Source organism: Anabrus simplex, chromosome 5 (assembly GCF_040414725.1).
Source record: "Anabrus simplex isolate iqAnaSimp1 chromosome 5, ASM4041472v1, whole genome shotgun sequence".
Taxonomy (NCBI): Eukaryota; Metazoa; Arthropoda; class Insecta; order Orthoptera; family Tettigoniidae; genus Anabrus; species Anabrus simplex.
Genome location: NC_090269.1, coordinates 258,318,793 through 258,338,079, shown reverse-complemented (window position 1 = coordinate 258,338,079; position 19,287 = coordinate 258,318,793). Strand labels below are relative to the sequence as shown.

Sequence of the window (19,287 nt, the reverse complement as noted above, 5' to 3'; positions counted from 1 at the left end):
TACCTTCCCACTCCTAGGCCTTTCCTATCCCATCGTCGCCATAAGACCTTTCTGTGTCAGTGTGACGTAAAGCCAACTGTAAAGAAAAAAAGAAACCTGTTAATTACTCGACTCACTGGCACTTTGAAATTCGATATGGCATGGCGCAGAAGCATGGCACGGCGCAGTTTGAATGAAAGAGAAGTAATTAAGTGTTAATAAATCAGACGATAACAGCACTAAGCCAGACTGAACTGACCGAGGTGACCGTGGATGCGTAACATGAGGAATGGGAGCTCATGGTGCGAGGGATCAAGTAACGGACGACAAAACACGCCAAAATACAGGCCCTCTTTCTCATGAACTAATCGTCCCAGAAATGAGCTATTCTTCAGCTCAATGTTTTCTAGGCATTGTGAAACAACCCATGCAAATACTGTACAAGAACGTCACTTTCATTCCATATCAAATGTACTGTAGAAGGACTCTTCTCCAAGGTACTTACTTACTTCAAGGTAAATATAAAGTCAATGAATATTAACTACATTATTTCGAGTCTCTACTGTAAACGTTTGAAAATAATCTCAACTAAACCATTGTAACAGTAAATTTTTAAAGAGATCACTGAATTTTCCCAGTGCTCACACCTGAATCGCCTCCGTGCGCTGGATAATATTGTTGAGTACAATCATTAAGTTTAGGCCTAATTTGAATTTAAATTATTTGTTGAATTAATTTTCAGTAATTCTCTAATAGTACGTAACATATTTAGCAAATGTTTTGTACATATTCTCCATAGTAGATGTTTACGTATTTCTATGAATAGTCTATCATTTTCACCTCATTGCGTCATCTCTCCTGAGTGTGTGGCATATCACCAGTCCTTCCAGCAATTGTCCAGTTATTCAACCTTCTGTTCTTTGGTTCATAATGGACCTAAATGAGTCCTATATGGCAAACTAAGTGTTAAATAATAAAGTCCACATGTTATTGTTTCCTTTCTGCAAAAAGTTGTCAATCTCAAACACTTACTAAAAAAAATAGAATAGACACCATTAGAACAATCTGCAGGCCCATGAGTTAACACACAGTTATCCATCTATTTTAAACAAAATACATAGTAAATATGAATACTTTAACCGACTGCTGTGCTATTATAGCACAAGAATGGATGTTTCTTGTCATCAACATGATATCTTCAGTTTGCGAGAGAAAGTGCCACCGACACTCGTTTCATCAATAATCTGGTAGCGAAACTGTTGGGAACCCCTCCAGCTTCCAGCTGAAGACTCATCAGTCGCGTATGCATTCTGCACAGAATTGAAAGCTAATTTCATAAATGGTAATAACTGACTACCTTCTTCCGCTTCTACTTCTTCTTCTTCTTCTTATTATTATTATTATTATTATTATCTATATATTAAAAGAGGTGACTAAAAGCAGCTTTGGACCTATTTGCTTTATTGTTGTTTTATTCTCTCTGGAAACATCTGCCGGTGAATCATGAGACATTGATAAGCCTCTAAATTTAGCCCACTTTGAGTAATCATAAAATGACCACTCCAGTAATTGCAGGCGAAGGCTTACCCTAACCCGCAATACATTCTGTACTTATCAGGTTGTTAAGCGATGATCTGATATATGTGATTTTCGTCCTTAGAAATGTCATTGCATGCAGCCCTGTTTGATTACTACCTGTCAAGCCAAAGAGCCACTTCCTCTGATCACGAAATATTATTCCCTCTTAGACACTCTTTGATTCTCTAACCTTTTGCAGCTTCCAAATATGTTCAACAGATGGCAGAGTGTTCCTAAAACTTACATGCTGCTAAGAGCAAAAATCCACGTACAAACAGCCCTCATCATGACACATGCCCTAGACATCTGGGAACACTTATGGAAGGATAACCTAGCTACACTAGAAAGAGTGAAGGCCATGTATCTTAAAAATGTTCTCTGGCTGGCAAATACGCTCCTTCGAGACTAATGTATGAGCTCACAAGACAACCGTTCTGTATTGAAGACCTGCGATTAAAATACCGTTGCCTTCTACGACACAATACCAAACTTTGCTTCAGGAACTGCAGGATTAAAGAAGCGAATATACGAATAGATATTTATCGAACAGGCGCCATGATGACGTCAGAATGGATGAATTATGACTACGAACTGTGGCATACCATAACGCGCTTCTTATTAGATGTTCATACAATTATTGAAAAGGGGAGGCAAAACAATATAAATACGACAGGCATATCAAGACGCGTTATATGATCTATTTATAACGAATGTTTTAGGGCAGCACGAGTCCTCTACTTATTACTATTATTATTATTATTATTATTATTATTATTATTATTATTATTATTATTATTATTATTATTATTATTATTATTATTATTATTATTATTACCGTCACCGCTTGTCGCCTGCTATCAGGGCGATGTGGTGTTCATTGTTAGCACCTCGGAACAATATGGAAGTGTTGGTTCTATACCTGTCTCTTCCTCCTTATATTTTACCTTGAATTATACTGTAATTTGAAGAATCTCTTACCAGCTGTTTCCCCACTATATGCTCAAAATACTCCTTTTATTTATTTTGTGACAGTTGGTATCACCTCTAGTCCTTTATGTAGTCTTCTTAGCACTAGTGCATGACGAACTTTATCCGCCTATGATGTTTTAGTACGCGTCTGTAGCATCACATTTTGCTGGCAATGGATGCCAGTGCCCAAGCCTCAGCTCCGTGTAGCAATACTAAGAGCACGTCACACCGAAGTATATAAGACTTTTCCGGAGGACTTTCGGCACTTTCTTAAATGCAGCACTTGCCTGCTCAATCCGATATCTAATTTCCATTTAATGTTCTACTTTGTGATTAAGTAAACAGCCAAGATAGCTGACGCTGTGAACTTGGTCCGATGTTTTACCAGCGACTGTAAGGTTAACAACGGGACTGGAATGTCCTCATAACTATTGGGTTCTGTCTTGTTCTTTTCTATGTTTAGATATAAGCCTACAGATTTACTGTATTTTTCTACCTGATTCAGCAGCACTTGTAAATCTTCAGCTGTTGTTTGAAAGTAGTACCATGTCATTTGCATGCCTGAGTTTTTAAATTTATTTATTACGGTACCATATACTGCAATACCCTCCTTTTATCGTTACAGAGTTTCGGAGAAGATTATTTCACAGTATCGAGAAGAAGAGGGGACAGAACACAGCCCTGTATCATCCCTTGCTTTATTTCATTAGCGGCTTTATTCGTGTCTTCGATCTTAATTGATGCTGTCCAATTCCAATTTCAGTGCCTATCACATTATTCAAATACTTTAACACAGTACTCCTCTATTTGTTTCAGGGAGATGGTGGTGGTCCCTTGGTTTGTGAAGTCGATGGTCGTTACTTCCAGGTCGGTATCGTATCCTGGGGGGTTGGATGTGGAAAAGAGGATGTACCAGGACTCTATGTTGATGTAACGAAATTCATAAATTGGATTGTGGAGACGTACAAAACATTCTAGAAACACAATCCTGCTTCTGCTACCAGCGTTCATTTATTTTCAGTTTCAGAGAGAAGTTATTATTATTATTTATGAGTCTGAATAAAGAATATAAACTAATATACTGTAGCTTTTATTTTATTACCATCCATGCATATCTCCTCTTTGATGTCTAAGGCCGGGCTGAGTTGCTCAGACACTTGAGGCTATGGCCTTCTGACCCCAACTTGGCAGGTTCAATCCAGGCTCAGTCCGGTGGTATTTGAAGAGGCTCAAATACGTCAGCCTCGTGTCGGTAGATTTACTGGCGAGTAAAAGAACTCCTGCGGGACAAAATTCCGGCACCTCGGCGTTTCCGAAAACCGAAAAAGTAGTTAATGAGACGTAAAGCCAATATTATTATTATTATTATTATTATTATTATTATTATTATTATTATTATTATTATTATTATTATTACGGGGATACTGTAGTGGACAGAGTTGAAAGAAGGTGCAGGATGAATGGGTAGATAGATAAAAAGATTAAATAGAAATTTAAAACTTTAAAATTTTGGAATATATTTCTTCCCCCTGTTTTTTCTTTTCTTTTCAAACTTTACACTTTGCTAAGCAAATAACAAATAATCAGGTACAAGGTCTAGCTCGTGAGTTCGAGAGACACTATAAGAAAAGTCTAGAACATGATTTAACAACCTGAGCTTGAAGCTCCCCAGTAACAATTTTAACAAGAGCACCACTGATCTCTTCGATTAATACTCAAGGGGACTGAGCTCCAAAATCTACAACAGTAGAAGGAGCAACATTATAAGGTACAATCTACCTTTAACAAAACCAACAGTAGGCACTGTCTTATTTGCTCAACAGTCGAAATTACGTAGGAAAATAGAATGAGAATAGTGAACTTTAACTGGGGCAATAAGTGTCCATTCTACCTGGCCTTGATTTAAAAAGAAAATGTTAAAGTTTCTGGCCGAAAATCAAAATGTTAGGAGGCGAACATTTGCACTCTTTCTGAATTCACCAGAACATCATTAAAACCCTATGCGGGTTTATGGACCGAAGTCACAGCGGCTAAGCCTATACTACGGAGGTGACTAGATGGAGAGAAAGTTTTAATTTACAAAATTAAGAGGTAGATATTAAAGATGACAAAATCATAGTCACCTCAATATCAAATTTAAAGGGAATACAAGAGGGGTCCCACTCTGTATTCCTTAAGGTATTTTAAGTTCTTTGAGAATTTACATTGAGGAATATAAGTTACATTACGAAAGAATTGAAATCTTCCCCTCTAACTATCTTTAACAGACTGTTACCTGATTACACGGAGTCTGCCATTACCTTGAGCTGGTGGACCTTCCGGCAATGGACGAGGCAGCCCTACCCATGCCTCCCCTACGAACACACTCTAAATCTTTTTACTGTAGCGATCCAAAAACAACACGGCCTGAAATGTTCCAGCTTTTATATGAGAGACGAAGTTTCCAGATTTATCTAGGCCGAAACCCTGACACAATCCCAGTTTTCATTGGATAATCAAATAAATATCAAAATTTTCTCATTGGTGAGTTTCATAAATGTACAAAATACTCTATTGGCTAAAATATGAAGTTGGCGGGAAGAGATAGAAGTGTTGATAACTTTAGAACACCAAAGACAATTTACAAACAATTCAGTTTTACCAACTAATTACTATAAAATTTCTCTTCCAACTCAATCGTCCATCCTCTCATCAGGGCGAGTACTTAGGTTGATAGCAGAGACCTCTATCGAAAAACGTTCAAACTTCTTCTACAACATAGTTTAAAGCACAAGTTGCAGATGGCCTTCTAAAATGCGCTTAATTTAAATGCACGGAGCGGGTTTACCTCCGGTACTATTATTATTATTATTATTATTATTATTATTATTATTATTATTATTATTATTATTATTATTATTATTATTATTATTATTATCATATATGGCTAAGGATGAATCTAACCCACTTCGAGGTCAAGAAAGGATGATGTTGATTTCATTGCGAGTGGCACACAATATCTAGTTCGTATGCGAGATATTAGCTCCTTCTCAGAAGGATAACGACACAAAGTTTACCTTTGGGTGATATTGAGAGCATCTGGTCTGTAAAAATCAAAATAAAACAACAAGTGACAGTTAAACTTCAGAAACAGTCATCATCAGAAAAATCAAGCAGTTTTTTTTTTTTTTTTTTTTTTTTTTTACAGCATGAGTAACGAATGGAGTCATTACACCAATCACAAAAGTTCACTCCGTCTAAATTTAAAGCAAACTTGTTAGTTGTGATGTCTCATTGAGGATGAGCATCCTTGAATAGCGTGGTGATTCAATGTGCATCCTTCCATAATAGTTACTCACAACGGGTACGTTCTCATGGGGAGTGGTTAACTGAATCCTTCGGGGAGGGAATGAACTACATTAGGCCATTTTTGTTTTTCACTTAAATGTATTAAACAGGCCAAGGGGCATCTTGGTTTGGTGAAAAGAAACAAGTCTGCCTGTTCCTTATGCGGGAAACATGAGGAAGGTTCATTCTATATTGAAAAGACTGGAACTAAATCTTTGACCTGGTTACTAAGGTGAACTTTGCATCTCTGACTGATTGATGTGATTTGTTTATGTGCTAAGACATGGTATTCACTGCATTGTTGGTTTTGCTCAAAACATTTCTAAGTTCAACTGATAAGTAAACAGAACATGTTTTGAATTGCGTACTATTTGATTAAGTGACTGATTAGTAAATATCCTCTTAGAGCAAACTAATAAAATAACGTACTGATATTGTTCCTAACTCGCTGACTAAATTAACACACATATAAATCTGCATTTGAAATGGAAATTATGAATATCTGCATTTAAACTTGAAAATCTGAAAATTAATATTCATTATATAAAATACACACTCGTCGAACCTTGTACTCACACTTACTTGTTACCTGCTTACTTACACATACGTTATTTGAAGGGCGCCAGCTGTCACTCAGTACAGCAATAATAGAATGAGACTCTTGACCATCTCTAGGGTGTGGGGTAATAAGCTTACTTTTGATAACATACCATATAAGTTCTGGGAAAAGGAGATTGGCGTTCAGTTTCCCCATTAATTTTGAGGTTAAGATATTTTACTGTCAATGAAATGAAACTCTGAATTCGTTTGATAGAACAATATATATTCTTTAAATAATATATCAAAAAATAGTGAGTCTTGTTGCGATAAAACAGATGAGAATATGAAATTATGACATTGCAACTGACAGAAACTAGGCGTGAATTTGAATTCTTCTTGACCGGACATTTAACAATTTATACGAAATATTTCCCTCACTGATTCACTTGACTGTACCTTTAACACTTTGAGTGTAATTACGACGTAATCCATTGCTCTGGTGTTTACTGTAGATGTGTCACGCCTAACGTGGTGATACATCCTTGAGACTGCTTCTTCTCCATATCATCTGACTTCTTTGTAAGTCAATATGGTATGACCTCTTGGTAGGTCCAGGGTTGCCCTCTCTGACTTCTTGGTAAGCCTTGCGTCCGCGTCTTCCACTAAGTGACGGACCAACCATTTGGTCTCACTCTCTCAATGACCAATAATGGCTCACTGAGTCTTCACCATCTCTCGTTCACACTGGTTGGCTAACCACCTAAGGCTTCTTGATCTAGTAGACTACTTCACTGTACTGCATCCGTATAAGTAATGACTGACGCTACAATATGGAGCTACCTTATATAGAAGTTGGTTGACACAACTACGTAATCTCCAGAAATAACAATGACATACTCCCACCTACGCGACAGATATTACGCACAGTGGTGAAATAGCCCCGCGGCGACGAGTCCGTGCGCGCATATTCTAAATAAAAACGATGACATAGCCAAGGCGCGGCGATAACTTGGCAGAATCGCCACTGGTATAGCAATATAACAACGTCACTTCCAATCTCTGATATACACAACAATTCTCACTGTACAGGTATTGAGTGTTATACTACACATACGTATATATGCATACATCTAAGTGCAATCTTGCAAGCAACAGGCAATTGCAAAATTGAATAAAACGGATAATTACAATAATAGTACAATATCACAGATAAAATAATAATAATAATACTGACATAATAATAATAATAATAATAATAATAATAATAATAATAATAATAATAATAATAATAATAAAATACAGATAAAATTATACAATAATAAAAATACAGATATCATCTTGTAACGGGATTTGAACCGTTACAGTACTTACATATGATTACTACACTGGTCAAAAATATTGGTCATTTTCTTAAATGTTCATACCTCTACGATACTTCTGACATACATATTGAGATAAAAACAGACACGAAATGAAAACAAACCATCTTCTTTGCAACAATTACGAATTCAGGTGAAACGTGTGTTTTGGTCACTCAGTACACGAGATCATTGCACAACGTGCCTTAAAGTGGTCCCTGGCCATACACTAAAATGACTGCATACTTCATAAGTAGTATTGCCACCCTCCATATGGATAACAGCTTCGCAACACCTTCACAAGCTTCTGGCAAGGTGCCGCATGTTCAGTTAAGGCAGACGTCCCCACTCTTCCAGAACGGCGTCTTCAACGGCTTGTAGCCTATAGGGTGGTGGATTCCTCGCTCGGAAGCGTTGCTAACGTACTGAAAGTAGCCTGCTTGAAGCAGTGTAAGTGCACGAGTGGCTTCATTTGATAACTTTTCCCCTATTGCCTACTTGGGTCCACACGATCAGCCATGACTTGTGAACATTACACTCCACACAGACCAACCCTCGCACACAGTTTGAATAGAGGCGCTCGTACCTCTCATCTAACACTGTGTAACATGTTCCTGAGTCGCTGACTAGCTTTACAAACATATAAAACTGCATTTTAACTTGAAAAATCTTAATATCTGCATTTAACATGAAAATTAACATTCATTAAATAAATTACACACTCGTCGAACCTTGTACTCACACTTACTTGTTACCTGCTTACTTACACATACGTTATTTGAAGGGCGCCAGCTGTCACTCAGTACAGCAATAATAGAATGAGACTCTTGACTATCTCTAGGTTGTGGGGTAATAAGCTTACTTTTGACAACATACCATATAAGTTCTGGGAAAAGGAGATTGGCGTTCGGTTTCCCCATTAATTTTGAGGTTAAGAGATTTTACTGTCAATGAAATGAAACTATGAATTCGTTTGATAGAACAATATATATTCTTTAAATAATATATCAAAAAAATAGTGAGTCTTGTTGCGATAAAACAGATGAGAATATGAAATTATGACATTACAACTGAGAGACACTAGGTATGAATTTGAATTCTTCTTGACCGGACATTTAACAATTTATACGAAATATTTCCCTCACTGATTCACTTGACTGTACCTTTAACACTTTGAGTGTAATTACGACGTAATCCATTGCTCTGGTGTTTACTGTAGATGTGTCACGCCTAACGTGGTGATACATTCTTGAGACTGCTTCTTCTCCATATCATCTGACTTCTTTGTAAGTCAATATGGTATGACCTCTTGGTAGGTCCAGGGTTGCCCTCTCTGACTCCTTGGTAAGCCTTGCGTCCGCGTCTTCCACTAAGTGACGGACCAACCATTTGGTCTCACTCTCTCAATGACCAATAATGGCTCACTGAGTCTTCACCATCTCTCGTTCACACTGGTTGGCTGACCACCTAAGGCCTCTTGATCTAGTAGACTACTTCACTGTACTGCATCCGTATAAGTAATGACTGACGCTACAATATGGAGCTACCTTATATAGACGTTGGTTGACACAGCTACGTAATCTCCAAAAATAACAATGACATACTCCCACCTACGCGACAGATATTACATACAGTGGTGAAATAGCCCCGCGGCGATTGAGTCGATGCGCGCATATCTAAATAAATACGATGACATAGCCAAGGCGTGGCGATGACTTGGCAGAATCTCCACATCTTGCACAAGGTACCAACGTCACATCCCATCTCTGATATATACAACAATTCTCACTGTACAGGTATTGAGTGTTGTACTACACATACGTATATATGTATACATCTGAGTGCAATCTTGCAAGCAACAGGCAATTGCAAAATTGAATAAAACGGATAATTACAATAATAGTACAATATCACAGATAACATAATAATAATACTGGCATAATAATAATAATAATAATAATACAGATAAAATCATACAATAATAAAAATACAGATATCATCTTGTAACGGGATTTGAACCGTTACAATTCGCCTCCCTCATAAATAAATCGAAGAACAAAGAATCGATTGATTTATGAACAAAATTATATATATATATAACACTGACACATATAAACACTTTTAATGAGTATACAACAATAATTTTCTTTTTCAACATCCATACATTTTATAAAATATCACACATGAGAATTCTTCTCGCACATTGCCATCGTAGATAACTGTCCAGTGTCCCATTCTCTCTCTTTCTCTCATACAAATCACAAGAGTATAGCACTTGATTTAACACACACAAATAATTTTCAATCAATATACAACATTCTTCTCCTTTTTTTTTTTAACATATCAAAATATTTTGTGAAAATTCACTTATATGAGAACTTTTCTCGCATATGGTTATCGCAGATAACTGTCCAATGTCCTGTTCTCAGTTTTGTCACACAGAACATGACAATGTAGCACTTATTCTTCCAATGCACCAATACGACACTTGGTTCACACGCTAATTCATGTATGTTAATTTTATTTTGCCAGTTTCTCACAAAATTTAATCATCTTACTCTTATTTCAACAAATCTCACGTGAAATACTTCTTTACATATATAATACTACAAATACCGACAATATCCCCTTCCTGATCTTTTAAGGAATATGCACACTTCCCGATACGGTTCACAATAGTGAAATACCCCTGATAAAAAAAGAATAACTTCAAGATATTTCCCGCCTCTGCAGATGATGAAATGGAACTCTGAGTAGCACTCTGTCACTCAAACGAATCAATTTTGCCCTTATTAACTTACGTATCTCAATAAATCACATCCTTCTTGGCAACAATAATTAAAGAATCAATACTATGGCTACAAGATGGTTCAATTATTCCGTAATCCAGCATAATGTCTATTTGTTCTTAGACTTCACTAGCATTTATAAGTTGAATGGGGGTACTTACCTCCCACAAACGATGAATGGTCATCTACTACAAATTTATGTTCATATACGTGTTCTTCCTCACTTACCACTAAATACATCTCGATGCTTACCTAACATCGAACACAATTACTCCTGTAATTCACTCAAATTACCTCACGTCACTGCCTCATACCGACTATCCCGCGGATACTGGTCGTACAGGCACGTAACACACCCAACAAGACATTTCCTCTCACTAGGAACAACTTCACTTACCTCTCATATATTTCAAAGAACACACGTCACCAACACACTTACCTCAGACCATCATAATTAACACGTACTTCTTTGCTAGATTACTCCCAGAACAAACACACACTACCTAAATTAAAGTCTACTCTACTTCCATGATTTGCAACCAAGTCAGCTCCTATAATAACTGAATACACAAGTTTTGGTACAACAAGGCATGGCTGAAACTTAAAATTATCTTCAATTATGATTGGTACCGCTATCATCTTATTTACTCACTTTGACTCACCCAACGGCTGTTATAAGATCTGATAGTACCTTCTTCATATCACAATTTCCATCATCGGAGTTATTCCCTCACTACTTACATCACATTCTCGGCATTACAAGTACTTACATCACTTAACAGAACACTTCTTACGTCTACTTTACTACTACTATTAATTACTTCATTATCTACGACTACGGCACTACTTAAATATCTCACTTAACATTACTTAGGTCACAATCACACTATACTTAAATCTACTTTTACTACTTAACTACTTATACTACATACCTGTTCATCTACTACCTTCAGACTGTTCACTTAATTTATCCGATTCCCTGTGAATCTGAAATACTCTGGCTCGATAACGACACATTGATAACCTTCATATTCAGACTATCACAGTCTCTCTGATAACTCAAATTCGTACGCCTCCCATCTTCCGATTCTCTCTGATTACTCCTCTGACCTTCTCTCTCATAACTCAAATACATACGCCTCCCATCTTCTGATTCTTTCTGATTACTCTTCTGAACCTCTCTCTCATAACGCAAATACCTACGCCTCCCATCTTCCAATTCTCTCTGGTTACTCCTCTGACCCCTATCACCATCAACACAACTATTAATCGTCTGCGGATCATGATCACCCCCTCTTCTCTGATACACGGCTAACATTTTTCCCCTTCTCTCTACTATACTACTTTTACCAGACATCATGCATTCTCTCTCACGCGCGCGCCCTTGCACACATTCTTCCCAAAGCCTATCAATGAACACTTTAAACTCCGCTGAATTAGACATATTATCCCAGTATACTCGAAAACATATTTTACTTTCACCGATAAAAACATTAGACAAAATCTCCAACACATATTCCCATTCAGTATTATTATTCCTCAACTTACTAGCAAATCTTTTCTCAACTATTTTCTCAAACTCTATAGTACTAAACTGTTTTCCAGAAAACTTGGTTAAATCACGATCCCTACTGAACAAACCACTCGCCACTATCATTTCTCCCGTCATCTCACCTGCAAATTCAAATTCCTGCCGAATTACTCCCTGGCAGTTCTCAACGTCTTCTTCTTCTTCTTCCGCTGCTCTCTCAGCATTCTCTTCCACTATTCTCACGTCTTCCTGCAATTCTTCCTCTCTCTTTCTCACCTGCTGTGATAGCGTTTCCTGTTCGTTCCGTAGTTCAGTGACCTCCACAAGTTTACTTTCAATTTGTTCATTTCTACTAATCTGTTCCCCCATCTCTTCCCCAACAGCATTGCAAATCTTGTCCAATCTCGTCTCGACTACCTCATGAATTTCTTCCCGATTACTAGAAATTTTATCCCTTAATTCTACGATATTCCCTGAGAATGCTCCTTTGACATGCTCAATCTGAATATGAATATTGCTCCGATTCAACTTCATTTTACCTCCCATTTCAACACACCCTTCATATAGCCTATTTTCTAACTTAGATTCTAATTTAGATGTTTGATTATTTATCTCTAATATCTTAGTATCTATTTTACTAATGGTCACATTAAAATTTTCTTTATTACTGCCAATTAATTCTTACATTTGTTTCTTATTATTTTCATTACTAATATCAATCATTTGTTCCATTTTATTACTTAGAGAGTTAATCTGTTTATTACAATTTTCATTATTAGTACTAATTAATTCTTTCATCTCTTCCTTACTATTTTCGTTACTACTAATTATTTGTTCCATTTTATTACTTATCTCTTTTTTACTATTTTCGTTACTAGTACTAAAAAATTCTTTCATCTCTTTCTTATTATTTTCACTTTTAGTATCAATCTTTTCTTCCATCATTGTAAATCTGGCCAGCAGCAAACTTAGAATATCTTGGTTCATTCCCCCCCGCAATCTCCTTTTGAGTTTCAGTGTGCTTCTCAATTTCTGCACTTTCCTGAATTATCTCAGAAGCTTCCATCGTATTCACCTGCTCCCTACTCTGAATATCACCTTGGAAGTCCGCAGAAGCAATGACCTCGTCGTCACATGACTTGTTATTGTCTTCCTTGTCCATCTTTGGTTCACTAGTGATAGTACGCGATCTCAAATTAATTTCCCTCTTCAAATCCCTTGACATATCCCCAAAATACAAATATATATCACAAAGTTACACTCCTAACATTTACCGATAATAATTCCGTTGGCTTAAATTGTGCATACTCCTCCCAGAATGAACCTATGATATGCTGTCATTCAGAACAGATTCTGAATTTATTCGAGTCCCACGTTGCGTCGACACATTGTTAACATGTTCCTGAGTCGCTGACTAGCTTTACAAACATATAAAACTGCATTTTAACTTGAAAAATCTTAACATCTGCATTTAACATGAAAATTAACATTCATTAAATAAATTACACACTCGTCGAACCTTGTACTCACACTTACTTGTTACCTGCTTACTTACACATACGTTATTTGAAGGGCGCCAGCTGTCACTCAGTACAGCAATAATAGAATGAGACTCTTGACTATCTCTAGGTTGTGGGGTAATAAGCTTACTTTTGACAACATACCATATAAGTTCTGGGAAAAGGAGATTGGCGTTCGGTTTCCCCATTAATTTTGAGGTTAAGAGATTTTACTGTCAATGAAATGAAACTATGAATTCGTTTGATAGAACAATATATATTCTTTAAATAATATATCAAAAAAAATAGTGAGTCTTGTTGCGATAAAACAGATGAGAATATGAAATTATGACATTACAACTGAGAGACACTAGGTATGAATTTGAATTCTTCTTGACCGGACATTTAACAATTTATACGAAATATTTCCCTCACTGATTCACTTGACTGTACCTTTAACACTTTGAGTGTAATTACGACGTAATCCATTGCTCTGGTGTTTACTGTAGATGTGTCACGCCTAACGTGGTGATACATTCTTGAGACTGCTTCTTCTCCATATCATCTGACTTCTTTGTAAGTCAATATGGTATGACCTCTTGGTAGGTCCAGGGTTGCCCTCTCTGACTCCTTGGTAAGCCTTGCGTCCGCGTCTTCCACTAAGTGACGGACCAACCATTTGGTCTCACTCTCTCAATGACCAATAATGGCTCACTGAGTCTTCACCATCTCTCGTTCACACTGGTTGGCTGACCACCTAAGGCCTCTTGATCTAGTAGACTACTTCACTGTACTGCATCCGTATAAGTAATGACTGACGCTACAATATGGAGCTACCTTATATAGACGTTGGTTGACACAGCTACGTAATCTCCAAAAATAACAATGACATACTCCCACCTACGCGACAGATATTACATACAGTGGTGAAATAGCCCCGCGGCGATTGAGTCGATGCGCGCATATCTAAATAAATACGATGACATAGCCAAGGCGTGGCGATGACTTGGCAGAATCTCCACATCTTGCACAAGGTACCAACGTCACATCCCATCTCTGATATATACAACAATTCTCACTGTACAGGTATTGAGTGTTGTACTACACATACGTATATATGTATACATCTGAGTGCAATCTTGCAAGCAACAGGCAATTGCAAAATTGAATAAAACGGATAATTACAATAATAGTACAATATCACAGAAAACATAATAATAATACTGGCATAATAATAATAATAATAATAATAATAATACAGATAAAATCATACAATAATAAAAATACAGATATCATCTTGTAACGGGATTTGAACCGTTACAACTGACACAATCCAAAAATCCAGATGCCAAGTTGAGCCCTCTGTTAGCTAAGGAAAGTATGTTATTGCCAAAAAAGTAAAGTTCCTACCCTACTATGCATTCGTACACTGTCATTCGGATCATCAACATGTGTCTTTCTTAAGCAGTGTATATTTAACAAATAAAGGCATTGAATTACTTTTTTAAAGTGGTAAGCGAATGGAGGAAGGAATTAAGTGCATATTTTTAAAATGCAATTTCTACTATCAATATTTCGTTTATAACTGTTGGTCAGCCTGACAGACAAAAGTATTTGACATGGACAAAACCAGGAAGATACAAAGCATGTACTTTCATGAAAATATAGTTTTATTCCTCGCCTTCAAGCGTGATTTTTAAAAAATCCTTTCTTCACCGTACGATTCAATTTATGGGGAAAGATTTTTTCTCAGGAATATTATGCCTCTTCGATTTACTGTATTTTCATGTTTAACACTCGTTTAAATTATGAGAATTAAAGGTGCGAGTTCATCACTTTGGTTGTAATATTATGATAATTCGTGTGACCCAACAACTGGTCACCATGTGTCGTCTTAAATTCAGTAGTATGTTGGAAGTCAGATAAAACGAGAAGGTTGAACAGAATGGGGTTCCCCATTTAGTTTGACAACCAGTTCTTTCGACTTAAGTTCATTACCACATCTTGTTATACCTAAAACTAAAAAGAGAACTCAACCAAACTAGTAATTGCACATGTTCCTGGGATGATACTAGTGATTCAAAGAATAACAGTTGTAGGCAATCCATTAAAACTCTGTGTTCCTCCGTAGAATTGCACGATTAATTTAACCTGAAGAAATATATCATTCAGAACAAGCTATTTACTGTGCCTTAGATGAACTAATGAAGTTGAGGGGACTGGCATCAAAAAGAGCAATATCCTGCTTTTTTGATCATTTCAGTTTTCTGTTGGGAAGGAACTGAGTGAAAGTAATCAAATTACTTGTAAAGATAACTTTTCCCTAGAAAATTATTGCGGTCATTACTCTTCACACAATGTAGTTTACTACTTGAAATCAAATTGTATTAATTACATTCTAGTAATTGTCCGATTCATTCGCAGAATGGTCAGCGTAGAGGCCTTCGGTTGAGAGGGTTACGGGTTCGATTTCCAGCGAGGTCGGATATTTTGATCGCGTCTGATTAATTCTTCTGGCTCTGGGACGGGTGTTCGTGTTCGTCCTTACACTCTCTCTCCTCTTCATATTCACACAACACACTACAAACCACCACAGAAACACCCAATAGTGATTACATCCCTCTGTATAGGGTTGGCGTCGGAAACGGCATCTGTCTGTAAAATAGGACAAAATTAAATGAATATTGAATTTTCACGACCGCATTGTAATCGAAACAGACTTTCAACGTATTAGGTCGTGTTACGTACATGTAGTACGTGTTGAAGAGATGTTAAGTACAGAACATCTCAGTCCGCCTCTGTGGTGTAGTGGTTAGTGTGATTAGCTGCCACCCCCGGAGGTCCGGGTTCGATTCCCGGCTCTGCCACGAAATTTGAAAAGTGGTACGAGGGCTGGAACGGGGTCCACTCAGCCTCGGGAGGTCAACTGAGTAGAGGTGGGTTCGATTCCTACCTCAGCCATCCTGGAAGTGGTTTTCCGTGGTTTCCCACTTCTCCTCCAGGCGAATGCCGGTATGGTACCTAACTTAAGGCCACGGCCGCTTCCTTCCCTCTTCCTTCTCTAGCCCTTCCAATCTTCCCATCCCTCTACAAGGCCCCTGTTCAGCATAGCAGGTGAGTCCGCCTGGGCGAGGTACTGGTCATTCTCCCCAGTTGTATCCTCGACCAAGAGTCTGAAGCTCCAGGACACTGCCCTTGAGGCGGTAGAGGTGGGATCCCTCGCTGAGTCCGAGGGATAAGCCGAACCTGGAGGGTAAACAGATGATGATGATGATGACTTAACATCTCTTCAACACGTACTACATGTACGTAACACGACGTAATACGTTGATAGTCTGTTTCGATTACAATGCGGTCGTGAAAATTTAATATTCATTGACATGCCCCACAACGGGCGACTTAAACGCACTCTAAAGTGTGCTATAGCAGCAGTGCCAGACCTGTAGCTCAGATACTTTCAAACAGAACAAAGATGGCCCAGGCCACCATAGCTCAACTGGTAGAGCAACCGACTCGAAATCGGGAGGTTGTGGGTTCGGATCCTACTGGTGTCCGGCTGGCCATTTTTGTTGTGTACTTAACATCTCTTCAACACGTACTACATGTACGTAACACGACCTAATACGTTGAAAGTCTTTTCGAGGACAAAATTCACTTGTACGACACAGTTCGCACCCGCAACCCCACAAGTGTGGGAAATGTAAAAGCTGAAGAACAATAAAGTTCTAGTAATAGTTACATCCTAGTAATCTAGCCTACATACATAGCACCGAACGTTTGGCAACTTTGGAGCCCCAGCACTCCCAAAGCGTCACGCCAAAGCAATAACGCGAAGGATACGACGCGCAATTTACTCACAGCTTGCTTTGGTTATTAGTTGAGATTTAGATAATGGTGTACAACAACTCCGTGAGGTTGCACGTTGTTGACCATAGAACCGGAATAAAATTGTGACGGTGAAGTGGTAAAGGAATTTCGATTCTCTAACTTGAAATAATATTATGAATAAATTGGCCCTCAAAATAATGAGAACATGAGTGTGAAATGCAAACTTTGTTTGCGAGCAATCATTTTCAAAGTTGCATGTGTAGTCTCGCTTGGTGATGGTAGCCACTTCATGTCTCTATGAAACAGAGACGCAGATTAAGTAGCATATTTTCTTTGCAATTTCCTTTATGTCTGGTGTGAAAATGGTAAACCACGGAAAAATGTCTTCAGGGCTAGCTATAGTGAGGTTCATACCCACTATCTCCTGGATACATGCTTACAGCTGCGCGCCCTCAACCGCATGGCCAACTCGCCCGGTATTTTTCCTTCCAAACTTTGGTATCATTCCAGCCCTATATGAACAAACTGTCAGTGATTTCCTAAGTGCTGATGTTCTGTAAAGTAACTGGAATTGTATTTTGCTGATTACTTGTTTAAGAAAGTAATAGATTTGTAAGTGCAACTGCGTAAAATATTTCTCAGGAAATTACTTTTATTGCTTTTATTACGTTGGATATCTTACTAGCTAAATTATAAATCTCTGTTCAAGAATGACCTAGGATTTTGCATGTAAAATTAATAGTTTTGTATTTATCATAGCTTTCATGTTGATGAACTCAGCACGAAACTAGAAGAATATGGAATGAGAATTAATAAGAAGACCAAAAGTATGATAATTGGAGGAAGAGATAGAAAATGTCGTATTAATATAGGGGATGAAGAAATAGAGCAAGTCAATAACTTTAAATATTTGGAAAGTTTGATCTGGGAAAATATGTACTGCATAGCAGAAATTAAGAAAAGAATCGCCATGGCAAAAGAAGGTTTCAGGAGAAATTTGAAATTACTTTGTGGGCCACTAAACAAAGGTTTGGCGAAAAGACTTGCCAAGTGTTATATCTGCAGCATTGCGCTGTTGGACAGTACGGAAGAAAGACTAAAGAAGATTGGAGGTACTAGAGATGTGGATATGGAGGAGAATAGAACAAGTGAAATGGGAAGGCCAGGTAAGGAATGAAGAGTTGGAGAAAAACCAAGTATATTGAAAATTATTGGAAGGAGAAAAAAACTGGATTGGTCATTGTTTGAGGAGGGACTGTTTACTGAAAGAAGTAATAGAAGAAATGGTGAAAGTCAAAATAAGAAGAGGAGGGTAAAGATATCAAATACAGGGCAACATCAAAGAAAATAATATTCGGAGATGAAAAACTTGACTAAGGATAGGCAAAAGTGGAAGAGGTTTATCACATCACGAAGCCTGCCGTAAGGCAGAATACCTGAACGAAATGATGTTGAATTATGCCCTATTGGATATTAAATATGTGGAATTTGTCGATATTGGTGCTATTGAATCCAACATGCATTTCTTTCTGTTACGAAAGGTTGAAAACATACAAATAAGTACGAATTTCAGTGTTAATAATTGCGTAAAATAAAAATTAACAAATTACAATGATACAGGCCTAAACTTCAGAGAATCTTGTATATTAACAATGATCAATTGCATTTAAACATATTATAAAAACAAGTAAGTTCAGATTTAGATATGTTTGAGAGCAAAGTATACCTTTTTGCTCAAAGTACTTTGCCAAGTTATTAACCCAGAGGTTATTTGGATCCTCAGATAGTACGGCAGAATGTTGTGCTGTCCTTAAGAACCAATCGCGGTGTCATAATGAGGCGTAATGGGAAACATGAGGAGTGAGGTAGTTCCTTATTGCTTCCCTTAC

General features: G+C 37.5%; 1 protein-coding gene across 1 annotated transcript in view; it reads left to right on the top strand.

Annotated features, from left to right (window-relative positions):
- Positions 1 to 3,603, top strand: part of LOC136874481 (phenoloxidase-activating factor 2) — a 55,145-nt gene extending 51,542 nt beyond the window's left edge. Inside the window, exon 4 of the mRNA XM_067148110.2 lies at positions 3,343 to 3,603. Coding sequence (XP_067004211.2) covers positions 3,343 to 3,504 — 162 coding nt within the window. The 3' untranslated portion in view covers positions 3,505 to 3,603. The remainder of the gene's footprint in view (positions 1 to 3,342) is intronic.
- Positions 3,604 to 19,287: the final 15,684 nt, after the last annotated feature.